The sequence below is a fragment of the Mucor mucedo genome (assembly GCF_025094135.1).
Source record: "Mucor mucedo strain NRRL 3635 chromosome Unknown EV154scaffold_98, whole genome shotgun sequence".
Taxonomy (NCBI): domain Eukaryota; kingdom Fungi; phylum Mucoromycota; class Mucoromycetes; order Mucorales; family Mucoraceae; genus Mucor; species Mucor mucedo.
Window position 1 is genome coordinate 40,326 of NW_026252382.1, and position 17,592 is coordinate 57,917.

At 35.8% G+C, this 17,592-nt stretch overlaps 5 protein-coding genes across 5 annotated transcripts; 3 read left to right on the forward strand and 2 right to left on the reverse strand.

The window, feature by feature from the left end:
- Positions 1-2,626: 2,626 nt before the first annotated feature.
- On the forward strand, positions 2,627-3,350 carry EV154DRAFT_519778 (S25 ribosomal protein). Its single transcript, XM_051602762.1, has 2 exons — positions 2,627-2,645; positions 2,939-3,350. Exons 1-2 carry the CDS (start codon positions 2,643-2,645, stop codon positions 3,281-3,283), a joined length of 348 nt encoding a protein of 115 aa, XP_051454226.1. The 5' UTR covers positions 2,627-2,642; the 3' UTR covers positions 3,284-3,350.
- Positions 3,351-3,567: 217 nt separating this feature from the next.
- Positions 3,568-4,834, forward strand: EV154DRAFT_329253 (uncharacterized protein). The gene is made up of 5 exons (XM_051594987.1): positions 3,568-3,985; positions 4,071-4,193; positions 4,301-4,415; positions 4,479-4,600; positions 4,684-4,834. Exons 1-5 carry the CDS (start codon positions 3,678-3,680, stop codon positions 4,739-4,741), a joined length of 726 nt encoding a protein of 241 aa, XP_051454227.1. The 5' UTR covers positions 3,568-3,677; the 3' UTR covers positions 4,742-4,834.
- Positions 4,797-7,923, forward strand: EV154DRAFT_539592 (uncharacterized protein; the record flags this gene model as incomplete). The annotated part of the gene is made up of 13 exons (XM_051604353.1): positions 4,797-4,811; positions 4,861-4,963; positions 5,184-5,322; positions 5,524-5,615; positions 5,674-5,777; positions 5,843-5,968; positions 6,030-6,053; positions 6,140-6,176; positions 6,247-6,539; positions 6,759-6,929; positions 7,210-7,662; positions 7,740-7,810; positions 7,869-7,923. The coding sequence occupies 13 exons, from the start codon at positions 4,797-4,799 to the stop codon at positions 7,921-7,923; spliced, it is 1,683 nt and encodes a 560-aa protein (XP_051454228.1).
- Positions 7,924-8,668: 745 nt separating this feature from the next.
- Positions 8,669-13,034, reverse strand: EV154DRAFT_545198 (nucleoside phosphatase family-domain-containing protein). The gene is made up of 12 exons (XM_051604641.1): positions 12,826-13,034; positions 12,628-12,688; positions 12,491-12,563; positions 12,334-12,420; positions 12,240-12,257; positions 12,059-12,173; positions 11,713-11,988; positions 11,540-11,630; positions 10,800-11,454; positions 10,528-10,723; positions 10,071-10,273; positions 8,669-9,996 (listed from the first exon to the last, which is right to left on the reverse strand). Exons 1-12 carry the CDS (start codon positions 13,002-13,004, stop codon positions 8,762-8,764), a joined length of 3,189 nt encoding a protein of 1,062 aa, XP_051454229.1. The 5' UTR covers positions 13,005-13,034; the 3' UTR covers positions 8,669-8,761.
- A 2,866-nt stretch (positions 13,035-15,900) lies between these two features.
- Positions 15,901-16,866, reverse strand: EV154DRAFT_426819 (uncharacterized protein; the record flags this gene model as incomplete). The annotated part of the gene is made up of 2 exons (XM_051596321.1): positions 15,901-16,316; positions 16,386-16,866. The coding sequence occupies 2 exons, from the start codon at positions 16,864-16,866 to the stop codon at positions 15,901-15,903; spliced, it is 897 nt and encodes a 298-aa protein (XP_051454230.1).
- Between the last annotated feature and the right edge of the window lie 726 nt (positions 16,867-17,592).

Below are 17,592 nucleotides of genomic sequence, written 5' to 3' on the forward strand. Positions count from 1 at the left end.
CCATATAACTAGAGAAGAACATCACAAAGGAAAAAGAAAAGGAAAAGAAAAGGAGAAGAAACGGCAAGTTTAGCAGTGGGGCTTAAGGTTAACGTGTTCTATTCGAATCATTGGTTGTACAGCAAGACAGGAAATAAGGTTGTTATTGATTATTTGCAAATCATAAACTTTAAATTTTTTACAATAGCAACCGATGAATTTGGGTTTTTAAGATCTCAGTTACTGTGTAACTATCATTGATGCTACAGAAATTCTTTAATGGAGCAACTTTTCTCCGCATTATGACTTGTACAATATAGTAAGCTTACTGGTAAACAAAACAAATTTTAAATGAAATATCTCACTTTGTACCTATAAAACGGTAACATCGTTCTAATATACTATACGCCTGTAAAAAATCGAATGAAGTTCTCAAAGAAAAGCAGCCTCTAATATTATGACAAGTATTAATTACCTACTAGTAGTTTCGACTATTTTACAAAACATTTACCACTGATGACAGATTGAAAGGAAAGAAACAGCAGAAGAGATGTGAGAATGGTGAATTTAATAGCTTTAACCTTTATAAGCGGGAAAAAAAAAGTCAAATTTACAAGGACGGTTAATTATTTTGCATTCGGTCTAACAACGGTATCGGCCAAACATGTTGGAAAGTTAACGATAAACAAAAAAAAAAAAAAAAATACCAGATGACTAAATACAACACTTTATTGACAGGAAAAGATGCTTTATTACTAAAAAGTAGACTGGTCATTAAAATATAATAATTTATTATATGATTTGAAAGTGTGGGGAAGGGATGATAAATAGGTCAATGACTAGATATAAATAGAAGAGAGTGTACTGTTACAACGCATATAAAAAGAAAAAAAAATTTGAGGGGAACAAGGTTTTTTTTTTTTTAATTTGGAGTGCAGAAAGGGGTTCTTGTGGTGGCTGGATAAGCGAAACATCCTATTTCCTTGTGGTATTCATCGGGTGTAGGTGATGACATGGCTGTACCAAAGAAAGCTACTAAAGCAAGAAGAGTTAATGTGGCAGTGAATTGCATATGAAGATAAGTATGTAAAGAGATGAGGTTTTTTAGAATAATAATAATAAAAAAAAAAATGAAATAACTAAATGCATTCATATTTATACATTTGTATAAGGAAAAAAAAAGAGAGAGAGAGAGAAAATGAGGATGTCATTGCAATAGTATACCGAAAATACCGGCATAAGCTCATTTTTTTTTTTTTTATGTTGCCATTCATCATGCCGATATGATATCGTGTGTATGAGGCATCATCATCCAGATGAGCTTTTTTTTTTTTATCCTCATACATTGCATCTGTAAGTCATATTGCCGACAAAGTGAACCCGCAGAGTGCATTACATGATGCGATGAGCAATAAGAAAATTAAGATTTTTTTTTTTTTAAATAAAAAAAGAGAGTTTAAAATAAACAGAATAAGGGTGGCAAACATATGTCAAAATCGTTACAAAAGCAAAGGGCACGTTTTTTCATACGACATTTTCATTAGAAACGTCATCTACTGCATTTTCGTCTTTTTTTTTTTTTGTTGCTGTTATTAGATTATTATACATTTGGGGAAGGATGACGTTAGTGCAGCTTTTGATATCAGCTACTGATTATGTATCAGGCCGGAACCATCTGTTCTTTGTCAAACCGAAAAGCACGTTTTTCTTTTTATTTGCATCATTATGGGGCCATGTAAGGGTTCAGTTTTTTTTTTTTTTAATTTTGGTAGTGTACAAGATAAAGTTTGGACAAGATGGAAGTGATAATTATTTTACAATAAGAAGAAGAAGAAAAAAAAAAGAAGGTTATTGTCTTTCGAGTGCTGGTTGTAACGTTCGAAGGGTTTAGGATTTCTTTTAAATGTCTCTGGTTTAATATCATTGGAATAATTTAAACACTTGACATTTTTTAATCATCCATGACAAGGCCTTCTTTATTTTCAAGTGTGCATTCTTTTTATGTACCGCAGATAAGTTTCCAATATTAAACATGTCTAGTAGATCAGGTTTCGATGACATGAAAGTAATGCAGTCATTTCTCTCAAGTTTTGACTTTTGATCTCACTTGTCTTAGCTTGGATCTGATTGATATAAATGAAAAGCATTGCTTTTTAGTACAATATGCATATATGAGGGGATAAACTTCGGCATGGGGGACTAAACCTCATTTATTAGTGAACTTTCTACTCATAGCCTCACTTATAAGATGGGTTTTTGTTTTTTCTCGAAGCTTTTGAAATCATTTTTAATCAACTCTCCTGTATCCTTTTGGCTCTTTAGTAACTATTCTACACCTCAACAATACTGATTTTGTGCATGCATCAAAACCAGGGTTCTATCAAAACGAAACTAACCACTATAAAAAAAAAAAAAATTTAAGCTTTCCCTAATTCCGCTTGACTACCTGTCAAAATTATATGGGAAAGGTATTTAGCACGATTTTTGATAATTTCAAAGTCACCTTTCTCCCCAATCTCAGAAATTTAAGAAAAAAAAAAAAAAAAAATGTCCGGACCGAAAGTGTGACTTGCGGGGAAGGAAAAAGGATCTCCGCGGCGAAAAGCGAGCTACAAGAACAAGTGTGGCAGGCTGCCATAGTTTTGTTCCTCCTCTAATCAAAAATGGTTCGTACATACAGCACTATTATAGAAGATTTGAAAAAAAAAAAAAGAAAGAGATGATGGAAGCCAACAACAGTAAATGACGATTAACCGATGCAACATGATTTAAAAGAAGAGGATGGATGGATGAAAAGGAGTGGGAGAAGATGAAAAGAAAAAAAAATCAGATAGTGAAGGTGGATGGGATATTTTACTGTTGGCTTATGTTTCCGTCATTCTCTCTATTTTTTTTTACATTTCGACTGTTTGAAAAAAAAAAAAGAACTATTAAACTAACAATGTGTTTAAACAATTAGGCTAAAAAAGACGTTGCTGGTAAGCCTAGCTCATCCTCTGGTGGAAAGAAGGCCAAGAAGAAGTGGTCCGCTAAGAAGGTTAAGGATAAGTCTAACAACATTGTTATTCTCGACAAGCCTACCTACGATCGTTTGTTCAAGGAAGTCCCTACCTACAAGCTCATCTCTCAATCCGTTTTGGTTGATCGTCTTAAGTTGAACGGTTCTTTGGCTCGTGTTGCCATCCGTGAGCTCGAAGCCCAAGGTTTGATCAAGGCCATCTCTCGCCATCACGCTCAAGTTATCTACACCAGAGCTACTGGTGATGAGCCCAAGAAGGCTGCTCCTGTTGTTGCTGAAGAGTAAACTCCTTCATTTTTTTATTCATCAATAAAAAATAAATAATATACAGTTTTCACTTTTTAAACAGAAAGTCTAGACCATATTAGGGAGAGATAAACAGCTGTGCATGATTATATATCTTATAAAGGTCTATCACTTCTCTTTTCCCCGGCCAAAAAAGAAAAAAAAATTGCACAGTGTTTTGAGGGGGGATGTTCTCTATTTTTCCACGTGCGGTCAAAGTGAAATTACCCTCAATAGAAAAAATGCCGCATCACCTTTTATTATGTGTGTGTGTGTGTGTGTGTGTATATGTGTGTGACGTGTGAAGGCTTATAAGCAAGAACTGTTCTTATCCTTTCCCCTTTTTATTTCTCTTCTTTAACTCTCTCTTTTTTTTTAAAAAAAAAAACCAAAAATGCTCTCTGGTAGACAGAAAGCGAACGATGAAGAGAATAGTTTATGCGTTGAAACAACCAACTACGGCACCATTCCCCCACCTTCCAGCGATGAATCGTCGTCGAGAGGCAACAGTGATGCAGACGAAAGAGCAAGTAATCACAGTAGTAGTATTGTCAAGCGAAAAAAACGGCGTATGGAACAACGACAGTGTTGCAAACCTAAATTGTCAGCGCGACTTTCAATTTTACCCAAACGAAACGGTTCTTCTTCCTGCGATGAAGACGAACGTCCCACTGATCTTGTCTTACCTGCGCTAGATCCAAAGTAATTATTATTGTTTGTGTGTGTGATTGAGAAGGTGGAATGATTTGGATTGTTTATTATTTGTATATATAATTTTTATATATAGGGCAAAAGAAGTGATTGAATCAATACCAACAAATCGTTCGTTGGACGGATTGTTTATGCGTCAGTCTCATGTCAATTTAAGTACAGTTCGTGCAAATTACAGATATGAAAGAAGAAAAGCTCGGTAAACCTTATCCCTTTTTTTTTTTATTATTATTGTTGTTGTATTCTCTATTAGCTTAGGGGGGGAAAAAGTGTTATTTAATTATTTTTTATTATTATTATTATTAGACATGACACTCAGAAAAGATCTTTTACAGAGCGCATGCAGCACTTTTTCATGTATAATCCACACATTGCCTTTATGAAAAGCCTGCTCTTTGCCAAAAAGACCATCATTTTATTTGTAAAAAGTTTTTTTATATTTATGCATAAGCAAAAAAAAAGTCATTAAGAGTTTATATATTAGGTTAATTTAGATTTATTAGTTGATCTCATATTTTGTATTGCATATCTGGTCGAAATGAAGGAAGAAGCAGATGTGAATCTGTACCCGCCTTGGCTTTATAAATACAGATCTTATGATTTATGGTATATTAATTTTTTTTTTTTTTAATAAGTGACTCATGAGAGGAAAAGTAATATAACATGATTTTCCTTCTTTTGATAACTAGGCTAGTGTGTCTAGCATTGACCTATTGGGATCTGTGTTCATTTGCCATCCGTAAGTGAATAAAGCCCTCATACACACATACACACACACGCGTACCGCGCGCGCTTATAAAATATGTACACAACTCATGTAATCTTTAATCAAATTTTTATTTCTGTTAGGATTTTTCATCACAAAGCATCCTACAGCGGTCTTATTTAGTTTTAGGTTTTGCATTGAGATGCTGACTACAATTCCTTTTCTAATCTCAACTTATATCCCTCATGGTCAATATATATATGGTAAACGTATTTTACCCAGTTTATTTCATGAAAATCTAACCCTCCCCCCTCCCCTCCCCTTATCATCAGTGCCGTATTTCATTCGAAGTTGGGTCTTGCTCTTGAGAATCAAAAGTGTCATGAAAATTAAAATCAATTTACAAATCACAGGTAAATAGACAAACATGTAACATATAAACAAAACATTCATCGCACCCCGCACAAAAAAAAAAAACCTTAGATAAGCCCATCGACCCTTTAAAAACGAAATTAATACACCTCGTTAGTACTTTAGTTGTACTATTGTATAATGGAACATGTGCATTTCAATATACAGAAGTAACATTTGGCGATCATAATTATACCATTCTGGAATCCTTGTAAGTTTCTTGACAAACTCTCTTATAACTAGGTCTCAATGGATTGATTTTTATTTTATTTTTATTTTTAGGTATGTCGTGATGGTGACACTGTCAACCGTCGGTTATGGTGGTACGAAGAAAGAAAGAGAGAGAAAAAAAAATACCTCATTATTACTAAAATAGTGCCAATGTAGATATCACACCTAATACACAAGGCAGCAGAGTAGTAATGATGCTCTTAATCGTAATTGCACTTTCTGTACTGCCTGGTCTTATTGGCGATGTATCCGAGACTTTTCGGAAACGCAAAGGTAAGGGCCCCGCCTTAATGAAAGCATCTCCATGGTACGCATATTAAATAGCGCTTAGATGGTGAAGGTCATGTTAGTAAAGGATCTACGCCGTTTATTCTTATCGTGGGTTCTTTCACACCAGACCAAGTGATTGAGATCCTTGATGGATTTTTAAATACAGTGAGTAAAATAATGCGGGAAAAAAAAAGGGGGGGGGGTTATATTTTACTTATACAATTGAATAGGAAAATACAGAATTTCATCTAAGTGTAGTCTTTCTGGATATCAATCGACCGACAGAGCAATTGAAAATGATGGAACGTAATTCAATATGGGGTCATCGAGTGCAATTTCTTCACGGATCTGTTTTGGTAAATAATAAACTTTTTTTTACGATTGATGATGTCTTTATTTCTCATCTGTTTATTGTAGGACGAAAAAACTTTACTGCGTGTCGTAAGCAACAACAACAACAACAAAAAAAATAGTATACTTACACATGGATGAAACATCATAACACCTTTCTCTCTCTATATCTGTAGGAAGCAAGATACGCCGAAGCTATCTTTACAATATCAGGTAATTACTACTGTTTTTATTATGCGCGCATGATTATTCATCTAATCCCCTCCCCCCCCCAAAAAAAAAGATCAAAATGCCTCAGATCCATCCAAAGAAGATGAGCGAAATACAGTTAGACTTTGGTCATTGTATTGCCATACTGTTAGTCACGATGTTCCTATCTACACTTACAATTTATCTCCCAGTACCGCCATCTATCAAAAAGTGGCTAAAGAAATCATTTGTGTACGAGAATTTAAACAATATTTACTGGCCATGAATTGTCGTTGTAGAGGTGCTTCTACTTTACTCACAAATTTGCTTCATCAAAGACAACCTATTAATAGTTATGATGAAGGATGGCAAGCTCAGTTTGGTAACGTAATTTCAACCCCCAAAAAGGGGAAAAGCATAGACATCTAATCCCTCCCTTGGAATTTTTTTTTTCCCGTAGATGATGGATCATGTAATGAAATCTATACAGGAAGCGCACCTGAATGTATCATTGGTCTAACATTTGGACAAGCGGCATTGGTAATAATATAAACAAAAAAAAAAAAAAAAAAAAACAAAAAAACTCTGGTACTTATCTATAAATAGTTTTTGTTTGAAGAGGCTCAAGTGATTTTATTTGCTATCAAGACCTTCATGTCTTCACGCAATGACTTTGAAATTCTGTTGAACCCAAGCAATTCATATGTAATCCAAAGTTCTGATAAGTGTGTTTATATAGCGGAGGGACCAAAAGAAGTCCAAGATATTTCTACTCTGGTAAAATAGATGCATTGCATAAGAGAGAGAAGAAAAAAAAGATAAAATAATTGTCTAATTCATATTTGTTTAGAGTAAACCAGATGAATACAATAAGGACCCTTTTGAAACAGCTTATGAAACTCAACAGGGAGGTTATGTCATCTCACACAATGAGCCCTCTTCTTCCGCCACTATGCCTATTACTTCTAAACAGGATCATCTGACGCATGAAGTGCTTGGCACTCACTATCAGCAGCAGCAACGGCAGCAGCAACCACAACCACAGGGTCAACAAAAGCCGTCTACCTCCACAAGCACGGTCCGATCCTACATGTCTCAGAAAAGTGCTCGATCCGACCGACCTCCTTCCGAAAAATCCTATGCAGTTTCAAAACTCCCTTCGAAACGACATGCCATCTTGACAGGAAGCCGTGCCTTAATTAAACGCATTGGAAAGTGTTCTTCCTCTGAAGATAATTATGATGATGATACCTCCTTGCCACTCTGTTATTTGCTTGAAAAACCTGTGGAGCTGGAAGACGTCACGATTAGTTCCACAGAGGGCATGAATGGACATGTTCTCGTCTGCTTACATCGTGAAGTGATCAACATGTTTAAGTTTATCTATAATCTAAGATCGCCCAACATTAAACCTGAAGATCTTCAGGACATTGTTTTGCTTTGCTCGAAAAAGCCGTCGCCCAAAATATTCGATCTGATCAATACCTTTCCCAAAGTCTACTTCATGGAGGTTTGTATTACGATGATTGTTTATATTGGTCCAAAAAAAAAAAAAAAAAAGAAAAAAAACTTAAGGTATTTCAATAGGGTAATTGTAGGCATCCAGATGATCTTCTTCGAGCAGGTGCAAAAAGAGCCAAACAAGTGGTAGTCATGAGGTAACAAAAAAAAAAAACTGTTCTATTTATTCTATTTTCTAATTTTTACCCATCTTAGCGAGAAAGAATGCTTGGATCAATATGAACGTAACTCAGATAGTCCTGCTGTGTAAAGTACCATCTATGCAATGACCACTCATTTTAACAATCACTTACGCATCATTGTTTATAGCATGGCAAGTCACATCCTAGACTTGTTGTTACAGGAAAGGCCTAAAGATGCATATACCATTGTCAACCTCAGTAAGTCTCCTCCCCCCCCTTTTTTTTTTTGCAATATATATATATATATAAAGGTACTGACGCTTATTTGAAATAGTTGAGAAATCCAATATTAAATTTATGCATCTTTTGCAAGGAAAAGATGTGGCGGAAGAAATTGATGTATTCTACACGCCTGCCTATGCAGCAGGTGACGTGGTTGCAGATAGTCTCATCAGTAATGTCTTGCTCAGTCAAACTTATTATAAGCCAGATATTGTATCCATCATCAAGACCTTGTGTGGGATGCCCGGTCCTCTGTATGATGGTTCTGCTGCCTACTTGTTTTCCACCACGCCCGAAATCAAGACTGCTTCAGCCGCTGCACGTTTAGCCCCCCATCTCACCAGCATACATATGCCCATGGAATTTGTCGGTCGCAACTATGCTTCACTGTTTAAAACCCTCTTGATCAAACATGAGGTCTTGTCGATCGGTCTGTTTCGTGCTCCAGATAATGAGTTGGGGAACGAGTTACCCTTTGTATATGCTAATCCTGTTCCTTCTCTGATCCTCAAGGATTCAGACATGGTCTATGTATTCTCTCCTCCCGGTTGGGTGATATAAAAAAAAAACGAGTAATAATTATAATAAAAATATGTTTTGTAAGTTTGGAGTTTTTTTTTATATATAAAAATATATATATATATTAAAAAAAAAAAAAAAAAAATCGTTGGTATATATAAAAGCTTATGTCAAGTCCCGAAGAGAATTATCACCCAAGATAGCAATGGCAGCACCCAAACACCATCCTGTCTCCACACCATCAATTTTTTTAGCCACAGTTAATTCACGATCATCGGGAATCTCATAACCAAAGGAGAGTAATCGGTAGATAAACGAGAGATCAAGACACCATTCAGGACGATCCAATAACTCATCCTTCAATGCAATATCCGTCACATTTTCCAGATAGGCACCTGAACAAATCGATTCTGTCAATTGGGCCAGTTCCGGAAGTCGAAAAGAGGCGGGTAAACCAAGAGGAATGGTACGGTCATGGAAATAAGAAAAGATATAGATGGGTCCCTTCGTGAAAGTGTCGGCAATGGGAGGTTGGTAAATGCCGTCAAAGGAACAAGGTGAGAAATCACATTCCTTGTGTTTGTTTAACATGAGATCGGCTACGCCCAAGCAGTCAGAGAAACTACCAGCACCGAGAAATTGGACAGGGTCCGTGCCTTTGGTGTAATCCCAGGCAAGACCACGAGGCAAGCAAGCATGTGATAAGTCATCCTCCAAAGCTTGATCTAAAACCTGTTGATGAATACGTTTACGGGCTTCCATCAAGCCATAACCAAGATAGGAATGTTGATACAACAGGTAATCTCGACCTTCATGGTTCAAAACATACTTAAAATCGTTATCGGGAAGTGGGGGTAAAGTACCGTCTTCTAAAAGATCAGGTTCAAACACGATTTGAGTCGATCCGCCACCTAAATCCAGTACGGCAGCTGTAGGACGAGAGATAGGGGAAGGGTCAAAATTGCCCAACAAAAAGTTCACGGTGATCCAAGCAAAGACACCTTCATCACGACCATCCATAATAGCTACACCCTCTTTACCACCGACGATAGGGAAAGGGTAATGGGTCTCGAGATGATGACGCACTGCATCCAAAATATCTTGTCCCTTGGTTTGGCCCAAGAGACGTAAACCAGCGGTTGCCTTGACAGCAATCGGTGTCCTTTTTTGAAGTTGCACTGGGACGAGCGCTTGGGCTTCTTTCAATAAAACGTCAAGTGATTCCGCAGCTTGTTGTGGGTTGTCGGGGTAGGCGGATAAACCGGGAATGGTCTGTGCGAAAAGTTCCTCCTCTTCTAATCTTACGGGCTCCAGATGTGTGCATTGGTGAAATCGATACACATGAATACGCGATCCTGTTGAACCGGCGTCAATCATTAAGGCGTACTTTTGACATGAAGCTACACGAAAAAGGTTTAGCTTTTTTTTTTTTTTAAAAAAAAAAAAGGAGGGACTAGATTTAAAGTTTGCTTACATTGATCAACAATCTTTTCGCCATTAAGAATGGAAGACAAGTTGGGAAAGGCATAAGCAACTGCGGCAATGACAATACCGATAAGCATGAGTCCGACACGAATCGTGCCTGAAGCTTGCTTTATTTCTGCATTTTGTTTAGCAGCATCTCGGAGTTGAGGTGCCTTTAAAGATCTCTTTCCGACACCAGGTGTGTCTTTTGAGCTAGACGCCATGATTCACCTAATTTTGCAATGTTTTAATAGAAATAAAAAAAAAGTAGAAAAATTAGAACCAATTTTTTATTTTATTTTTTTTATAAGTGAAGATATTTGCGGGGAGTTGAGAATTATTAAGGGCAAAAAAAAAAAAAAAAAATCTCGGGCCGGTTTTTAACTGTGGGAAGCTAATATACCGATAGCCGAAAAAAAAAAAAAGACAATCAGGGACTCCAATATTTGCTAGCGAAATCAACCCACATTGTACTGCTGGTTACATTACCATACGGCTTAATCACGGTCCAGTTCTTGTGTGAAAGCTGGAACAACAAGTCTTGTAATTGAGAGTCAATGAAATCTGCATAGATAATATCAATGAATGCCGTAGAAGGCACATCATTGGCTACAAATGCAGGCAAGTCAAAATACGGGATTGGAACATGAACCGTATCATCGCCTATAAGAGAGTTCATATTTTAGTAAATTTTAAAAAAAAAAGTGATTGAGGGGGGGGGGGGGGTCATTTAAATTACCATCGGTTCCAAAATCGTCTGTGGTAGCATATCCAGGCGTACGCACTTCTTGTTGATGAAGATACGCTTGCTGATCTTGTGAAACCCTCTCATTGTAAGGCCACACGCCTCGTTTCTTCAATGCCTCACCTTCCTTATTTAAAATAGGCAATAGTCTCAGAACAATGTCACGTGGCACATTTTCAATGCAGAAAAACTCGTCTTCAAAGGGCGACAGTTGGTACATGTTGTCCTTGGAAAATGCCCCCTTGTAAACATCGTAGCGAACACCACCCGAATTCAATAGGAAGTAAGGTGGGTTCTTTAAGTCCTCTTTGGCCACAATTTTCGGTAATACCTCTTTAGAATAGTATTTTAGTGACAAAGTTGACATTCTAATCCTTATAAATATATGAATCATACCTTGCATAATCAAATGAAATACGCTTGAATTGGTTTTTGGGTCAGCCGCAGTTAAATAATAATCTTGCGGTGCATAACCCAAGATAGTAGACAAGCTGTTTTCCTTGCGAAGGTCAAAAATAGTGTTTGTAATATTGCGTCCAACTTCAGTGTCAAACTCAGTTTCATTATTATTGACTGAATGATATATATAGGTTTGTCTATTTTGATCAAGATAACGTCTGGCAAAAGTGACATTGTCCTTTGAAAAATCCTAAAAAAAAAAAAAAAAATCAGCATCCATATTATGGCTAAATAAAAAGCCCTTCCCCCCTCTCTCTCTCTCCTAGTCTACTTGCGTCCATTGAAAAGAATCCGACGGTCTCGAAATATCTTCCGGATTCTATACCTGCGGCCCAAGGATCATATTTTACAGAATCTCGAATGTGCCTAAAAATAAAAAGCTTAATATAAAACGAAGGAGGGGAAGAATGATTAACCGAAAAAATAATAATAAAGGGAGGGGACCTACGTGTGCCCGCCCAAAATAGCGATGGGGATAGTTGGATACACTTTTCGGATAGCATCGATTAAGATATAGAATTCATTAAACCGAAGACCAATATGACCGATCAAAGTAATAATATCCGGCTCATGAGCTGTTAAAGAATCCAGAAACCAATCTTGCTCAATTTCATGTCGGACTGTTTCTACGACCGACCTATTTCCATGACTTCTAAAGTCGAATAAGAATCCATATGCCAGAACTCGTGTACCGAATTCGCCTTCAAAGTAGGTATACTTTTCACTAGATCGTAGATCAATCATTGTGTTTTGATGAGTTGTCAGTTTATTTATGTAAACATTGATTATGTTACCCAATTGACACGGTTCTGTTATTGTTCAAATCCTTAAAATAGACATTGGAGGTCAGATAGCGATCCTTCCAATGTGGTCTGAAGTTTTCTACCACATCCTGAGTGACATCATTTACTAAAAAAAAAAAAAAAAAAACCTTAATAATATTTTGGGAATGATGGGCTAATTTCTAATTTTTACCGTAAAGCTCATGGTTTCCTAGATTTAATTATTTATGGTTAGTCTCTGAAGTTTAAAGAAATCCATAGAAGAAAACATTAAAAATATAATTTACCGATAGTCAAAATATCATAAGGTATGTGTGTAAGCAAGGGTTGGGACAATTTTCCCCTGGGTGACGTTACATCACTGAGACCATTTCCTAAAAAGAAAAAGATTTTTTTTTTTTTTTTTTTAAAAAAAAAAGAGTCAATTTATTATTTGCATTTTACCATCGTGTGTATCACCCGTATCGACAATAAATAAATCCCTTTGTAAATGACGAGCCTTTTGTTTCATTCTCATCTATAAACATATATATATATCAGCCTATGTTGTTATGTAAAATACAAACAAGACCCTATCCTACCGTAAATGAATAAAAGTCTCCTAAATCACCATTATAAGCACCTTCAAGCAAGTGACCCTTTAAAGCTTTTGAGTACAATAATATACACACGTTTTACTAGACCTAGTATAGTTTTTTTTTTTTTTTTTACCTCTAACCAACCTAAACAACTTTTTTCTTGTCAGAGCTACCTTCTTTTGTATAAATGATGATGAATACAACGTACCGTGCGTATCCGTAGTATGGATAAAGTTTACTTTTCCCCATGGAAGTGGGCGTAATTCAGAAATACCCGGGGTAGCTATAGCATCATCCTGTTGTCGCTTTCCAAGTCCGATAACGTGGCAACCGACACTATTAAAAGCAATAACAAATGTTGCAATACAAAAAACTCTCATCCAGTAACCAAAAAAAAAAAAAAAAAAAAAGGGTAGAAAAAAAAAAAAAAAAAGGGAATAAATAAAAACAGTCTAAATTTGATTGTACCCAGTGAACAATTTTTTTCGATAAGCGGTGCATCAAGTGATTTCCATGCATATTTTAGCTGTTCCCTATAGGGTTACATGTTACACTCCCTTATATTCATGTACGACAGTGTCTCAACAGGGGAGAAAATATCAACAAAACGTCATGAATGTTTAGTATCTCATTACCCGGGCCCACCTCGACTTACTATAATTTTGGGATATACGATTTTTTTTTTTTGGCGATTTTCAAATATGTGCGCTGTAATCCAAAAAAAAAAAAAAAAAAAAAAAAATGGCGCCCAATCAAAAATGATTAGCCAACATTGCGTTGTCAAATTTGATAAATTACTTTGTCGAATTGTCGTTTCATCTGGATAATTATTGGCGATTTCTTACGCTTAATAATATATTTAAAACCACAGCTTGTTTTTTAAAAGATGGATGCGAGAATGTCTACAATAAAGATTTAGAAAATGTCTTCACGATTTATCGGGAAGCGTGTTCACTGAAATCACTGATTCCAATATAGTTTTTAACACCATTTAACGAACCGGAAATCACACTTGAGTGTAATATCAGAGTATGCATACTATAGACTTACCTTTTCTGAGGTTTATGTGAGGTTAAATTGTTTAGGATAGGGAAATTATTCTGGTCAAACTCTTAAAGCCAGTTCGCTCTAATGAAAATGGATTTACCAAGTATGACTCTATTTATGCCAGCGTTTTAAATTGATGAGCATACGAGAAACAAGATAAGCTTGTGATTTATGATACAAACAAATTTACAGTCATGCTATTTCGTTTATGATAGCATTTTTCCAAGCAAAGATGGATCCACACCTATGTTGACGTACAGCTTTTTAATATCATTGGTGTCCTTTATATATGAAGTATTGTCGTTGACATCTCCAGCGAATTCAACAAGTGCGGAAGAAACAGATTTATTATCTGCCTTAAACAGGATGCCATCAAATCTTGTTTTGTCCGTTAAAAAAAAAAACTCTCTTTCTAACCAGTCAAGTTCTGTAATATCATTACTGGAGAGGGATAATTAATTGACGATATAACTGATTAGATAACAATCAAATGTTTCTTGTTGCACTACTTACAAATAGCGGATTTCTCACTTCAACGGAAACATCCATCACTGTGTACAAGGATGGGATCAAATCATCACGAAAAAGTACTTAAAGATTAGACGCGAGTGCCACTCAGCTTGTCGTAAAAGTTATGCCTATGCTGCTTTCTTCATCACGTATCATACTATTTTCGGCATGATTGTCATAATTTTCTTCGGTTACTTCATTCAATACGCTCTTTGTATTATGGACCCCCCCTTTTTTTTTTATTATTAAAAAAAAAAGTGTAGCTGTTACGAATTGGCAAACATTAAAGTATAGATTAAAAACTAACACTTTTTCTGCAAATCTGACTATTTCGTAAAGTCGATTTAGTAATTCTAGGGCCTGAGTGTTTTGTAGGGCTAAGCATCTGTTTAGATTTGATTGATTAGCCCTCTTGTGATAATATTCTATGTACTTTCTCCCAAACTCCATAACTAAGTTAGTATCTGAGAAGTAACCCTATATTGATAATAAATCACCATATTATTGCTCAAACCTTTGTAAAAAGTTCGCTTAAATGGGGGAGTTGGCAGCTGATTGATTGTTATAAAACATATTGGCAAGCTTAAAATAATCCATACTTGGATTAGAAACATTTCAAGTCAGTCCTGAAACTATTGTCATCTTTCTGCAAAATCAAGAGTCTCCTTGATATTCAGTGGGAATGCAAATCATGAGAGTTTAGCCCATCGATCTTTGTCCCCCTTTTTTTTTTTAGTTATTTAGCAGGCATGGAAAAGGAAGGAAGAAAAAAGATTGATTGATTGAAAGAAGAAATTGATATTTTTTTTTTTTTTGTAGTGGCATCCCCTTGGTAACTGACATGACGGCAATTTAAAACGGACAACATTCATCGACCGCACTGTAAAATAAAAATAAAGAACTCTGTCACCATAATAATAATAAAAAAAATAACGGTCTAAAATTGATTGCACCATCACACTTTTTTTTTTTTCTTTTTATTTCGATGAGCGGAGGATCAAGTGATTTCCATGCATATTTTTTTTTAGCTGTTCCCCCAACAGGGTTACATGTTACACTTTTTCTTTTATTCTTGTGTGACAGTGTTTCAAAAGAGGGAAATATCAACAAAACGTCATGAATGGTTAATATCTCATTACCCGGGCCCATCTCGATTTATTATTTTTGGGATAAATGAATATCACCCGCCAATCGCGATTTTCAAATCTTGGTTTTTTTTTTTTTCTTTTTTATTCTGGGCTCATTTCATTGGGATCCAAATCAAGTAAGACCACCCAAACTGCTGGTTATGTGATACATTTTAGGGCGAAAATAAAAACCATGTCATAATCGCCATCACAGAAACAAAAAAGCTTTTTTGTAATTGGGTATCGGAACTCGTATAGCTGACCCCGAGTAAACATATCTATGCCTCGATTAGTCAAATTGCTGGAATATTGACAAAAAAAGAAAGAACAAAAAAAAGAAAAAGAAAAAAAATGAAGGTCTCTTTATTTTTGTATGTACAATAGGCTGATGGATTAAACGAGAAAGAAAGAAACAAGGATAGCATATGAAGTGTTATTTTTTTTTTTTTAGAAAAAAAAAAAGAGGGTAGGTAGATAGATTATTGCATGAGATATGTTGTATAAAAAGAAAAGAAGAGATGAGAAAAAAAAAAGCATAATATGAAAGAAAGGGAGGGATAAACGATGAACTAATATAATGAAGGTCGTATTCTTAAGCAGAATCCGCATGGGATTGGGAGAAATAATCGTTTGATGGCTCAGACTTATTAATGACAGTATTAAGAAATGGTGTTAAACCTGTAGAGGTTTCTTGGAATGGTGGCATAGGATTAAAGGGACCTTCAAAGGCTGGCATAGTAGGAGCGTATGTAGAATGTCTTCTAATAGGAGGTGCCACCGGTAACACTTGTACATTTCGAGTAATCTCAACTGACGTCTTTCGAAGGTATGCTTGTACAGAATCACAATCACAATTACCGTGAGTAAGTAATAAGTTGCGCAAGTACATGCTTTCTTCCTTGAGTTGTGCCACCAGTGAACGGAGTTCTTCGTTGTGATGATTTTGAATTTCAGCTTTTTGCTCCAGATCTTGCATCCAGTTCTTTTTCTTTTGGCGGCATTTGTATGCTAAAAATATAATTTTAATTAGTCAAAGAACACTTCAGAAACTTTTTTTTTTTTTTTTCAGTTATTTACCAGCAACACGATTACGTTCTAAAAATTTCTTTCTGCGATCTTCTGCATCATCACCTTCAAAAACAATGCGTCTCTTGCGACCGCTTTGGACAGATGCAGATCTAGGGCTAAAATCGCCATCGTTTTCTTTTAAATATTCAGAGAAAAAAGGTTGCTTAGTTTGAATTCGGCTACTGCGACGATTTTGCTCCTGTTGTTCCGGAGAGAAACTATTGAATTGAGGATTTATCATGGTATGTGATTGTTGAGGAGAATATGGGAGTGAGGTTTGTTCAGAGATAGAGCTGAAAGAAGATGCACTTGAAGGGCTTTCACTGGCAGACATGGGTGGAGTTTCGGGTGATCTTACTGTATCTAAAGTCATTTCAGGTTCGGGAGAGGTATAGATGACTGCAGATTTTAATGTGGGACTAGGGGTCCATTTATCAGTAGTGGGCTTTGCTGTGATGCGTTGTTGAAAATTACAATCAAAAGGGTTCATTTCGTTATGAATTGAGCCACCAATATGTGGCGTGAGTGTCCATTCTCCACTTTCGATTAAAAACCGAGTGGGAGTTGCGAGAGGAATAGTATTATCAACTGTTGGTTCATTAGTCCATGTGTTAATGAAGGATGTGACTATCATTTCCTTACCTTCAGTCATCATGTTTTATGAAAAGGAAATGTATGTGTGGAGTAGTAAAAAGAAAAAAGGAAAAAAAAAAGAAACAAGCAACCCCAACTATTTATATAAATAATTTTTTTTTTTTTTTTTCAGGATCAACAGAGGTCAATGCTGGTGCAAAATGAATCAGGTCGGACATGACATCATGACTAATTATACGACAATTTAGAATCCAGATTATTTAGGCCATCTTATGATATCACCGCTAGGTGTGTAACGTTTTCTAGACAAAAGGGCAAAAAAGACATGTCAGAACCGATAGAATTGTTTGTGTTTAGAAAAAAAAGCTTATTTTCTTATTAATTTTCCGCATTGATAAGCTATTTGTTTTAATTAGAAAAGAAACTGCATCTTTTTTTTTTCTATTCTATTAAAATACCACACAACTGTTTTTAGTATAAATAGAAACTTGTTTTTTTTTTCTCGATCCTTTTGCATTTTTGTCGGTTTTCGTACAACGCCGAAGAAAAACATTGGATAATAATTACACAAAAAATCACAAATAAAGAAGGAATCAGGCGCAACATAAAAAAGAAAAAATTA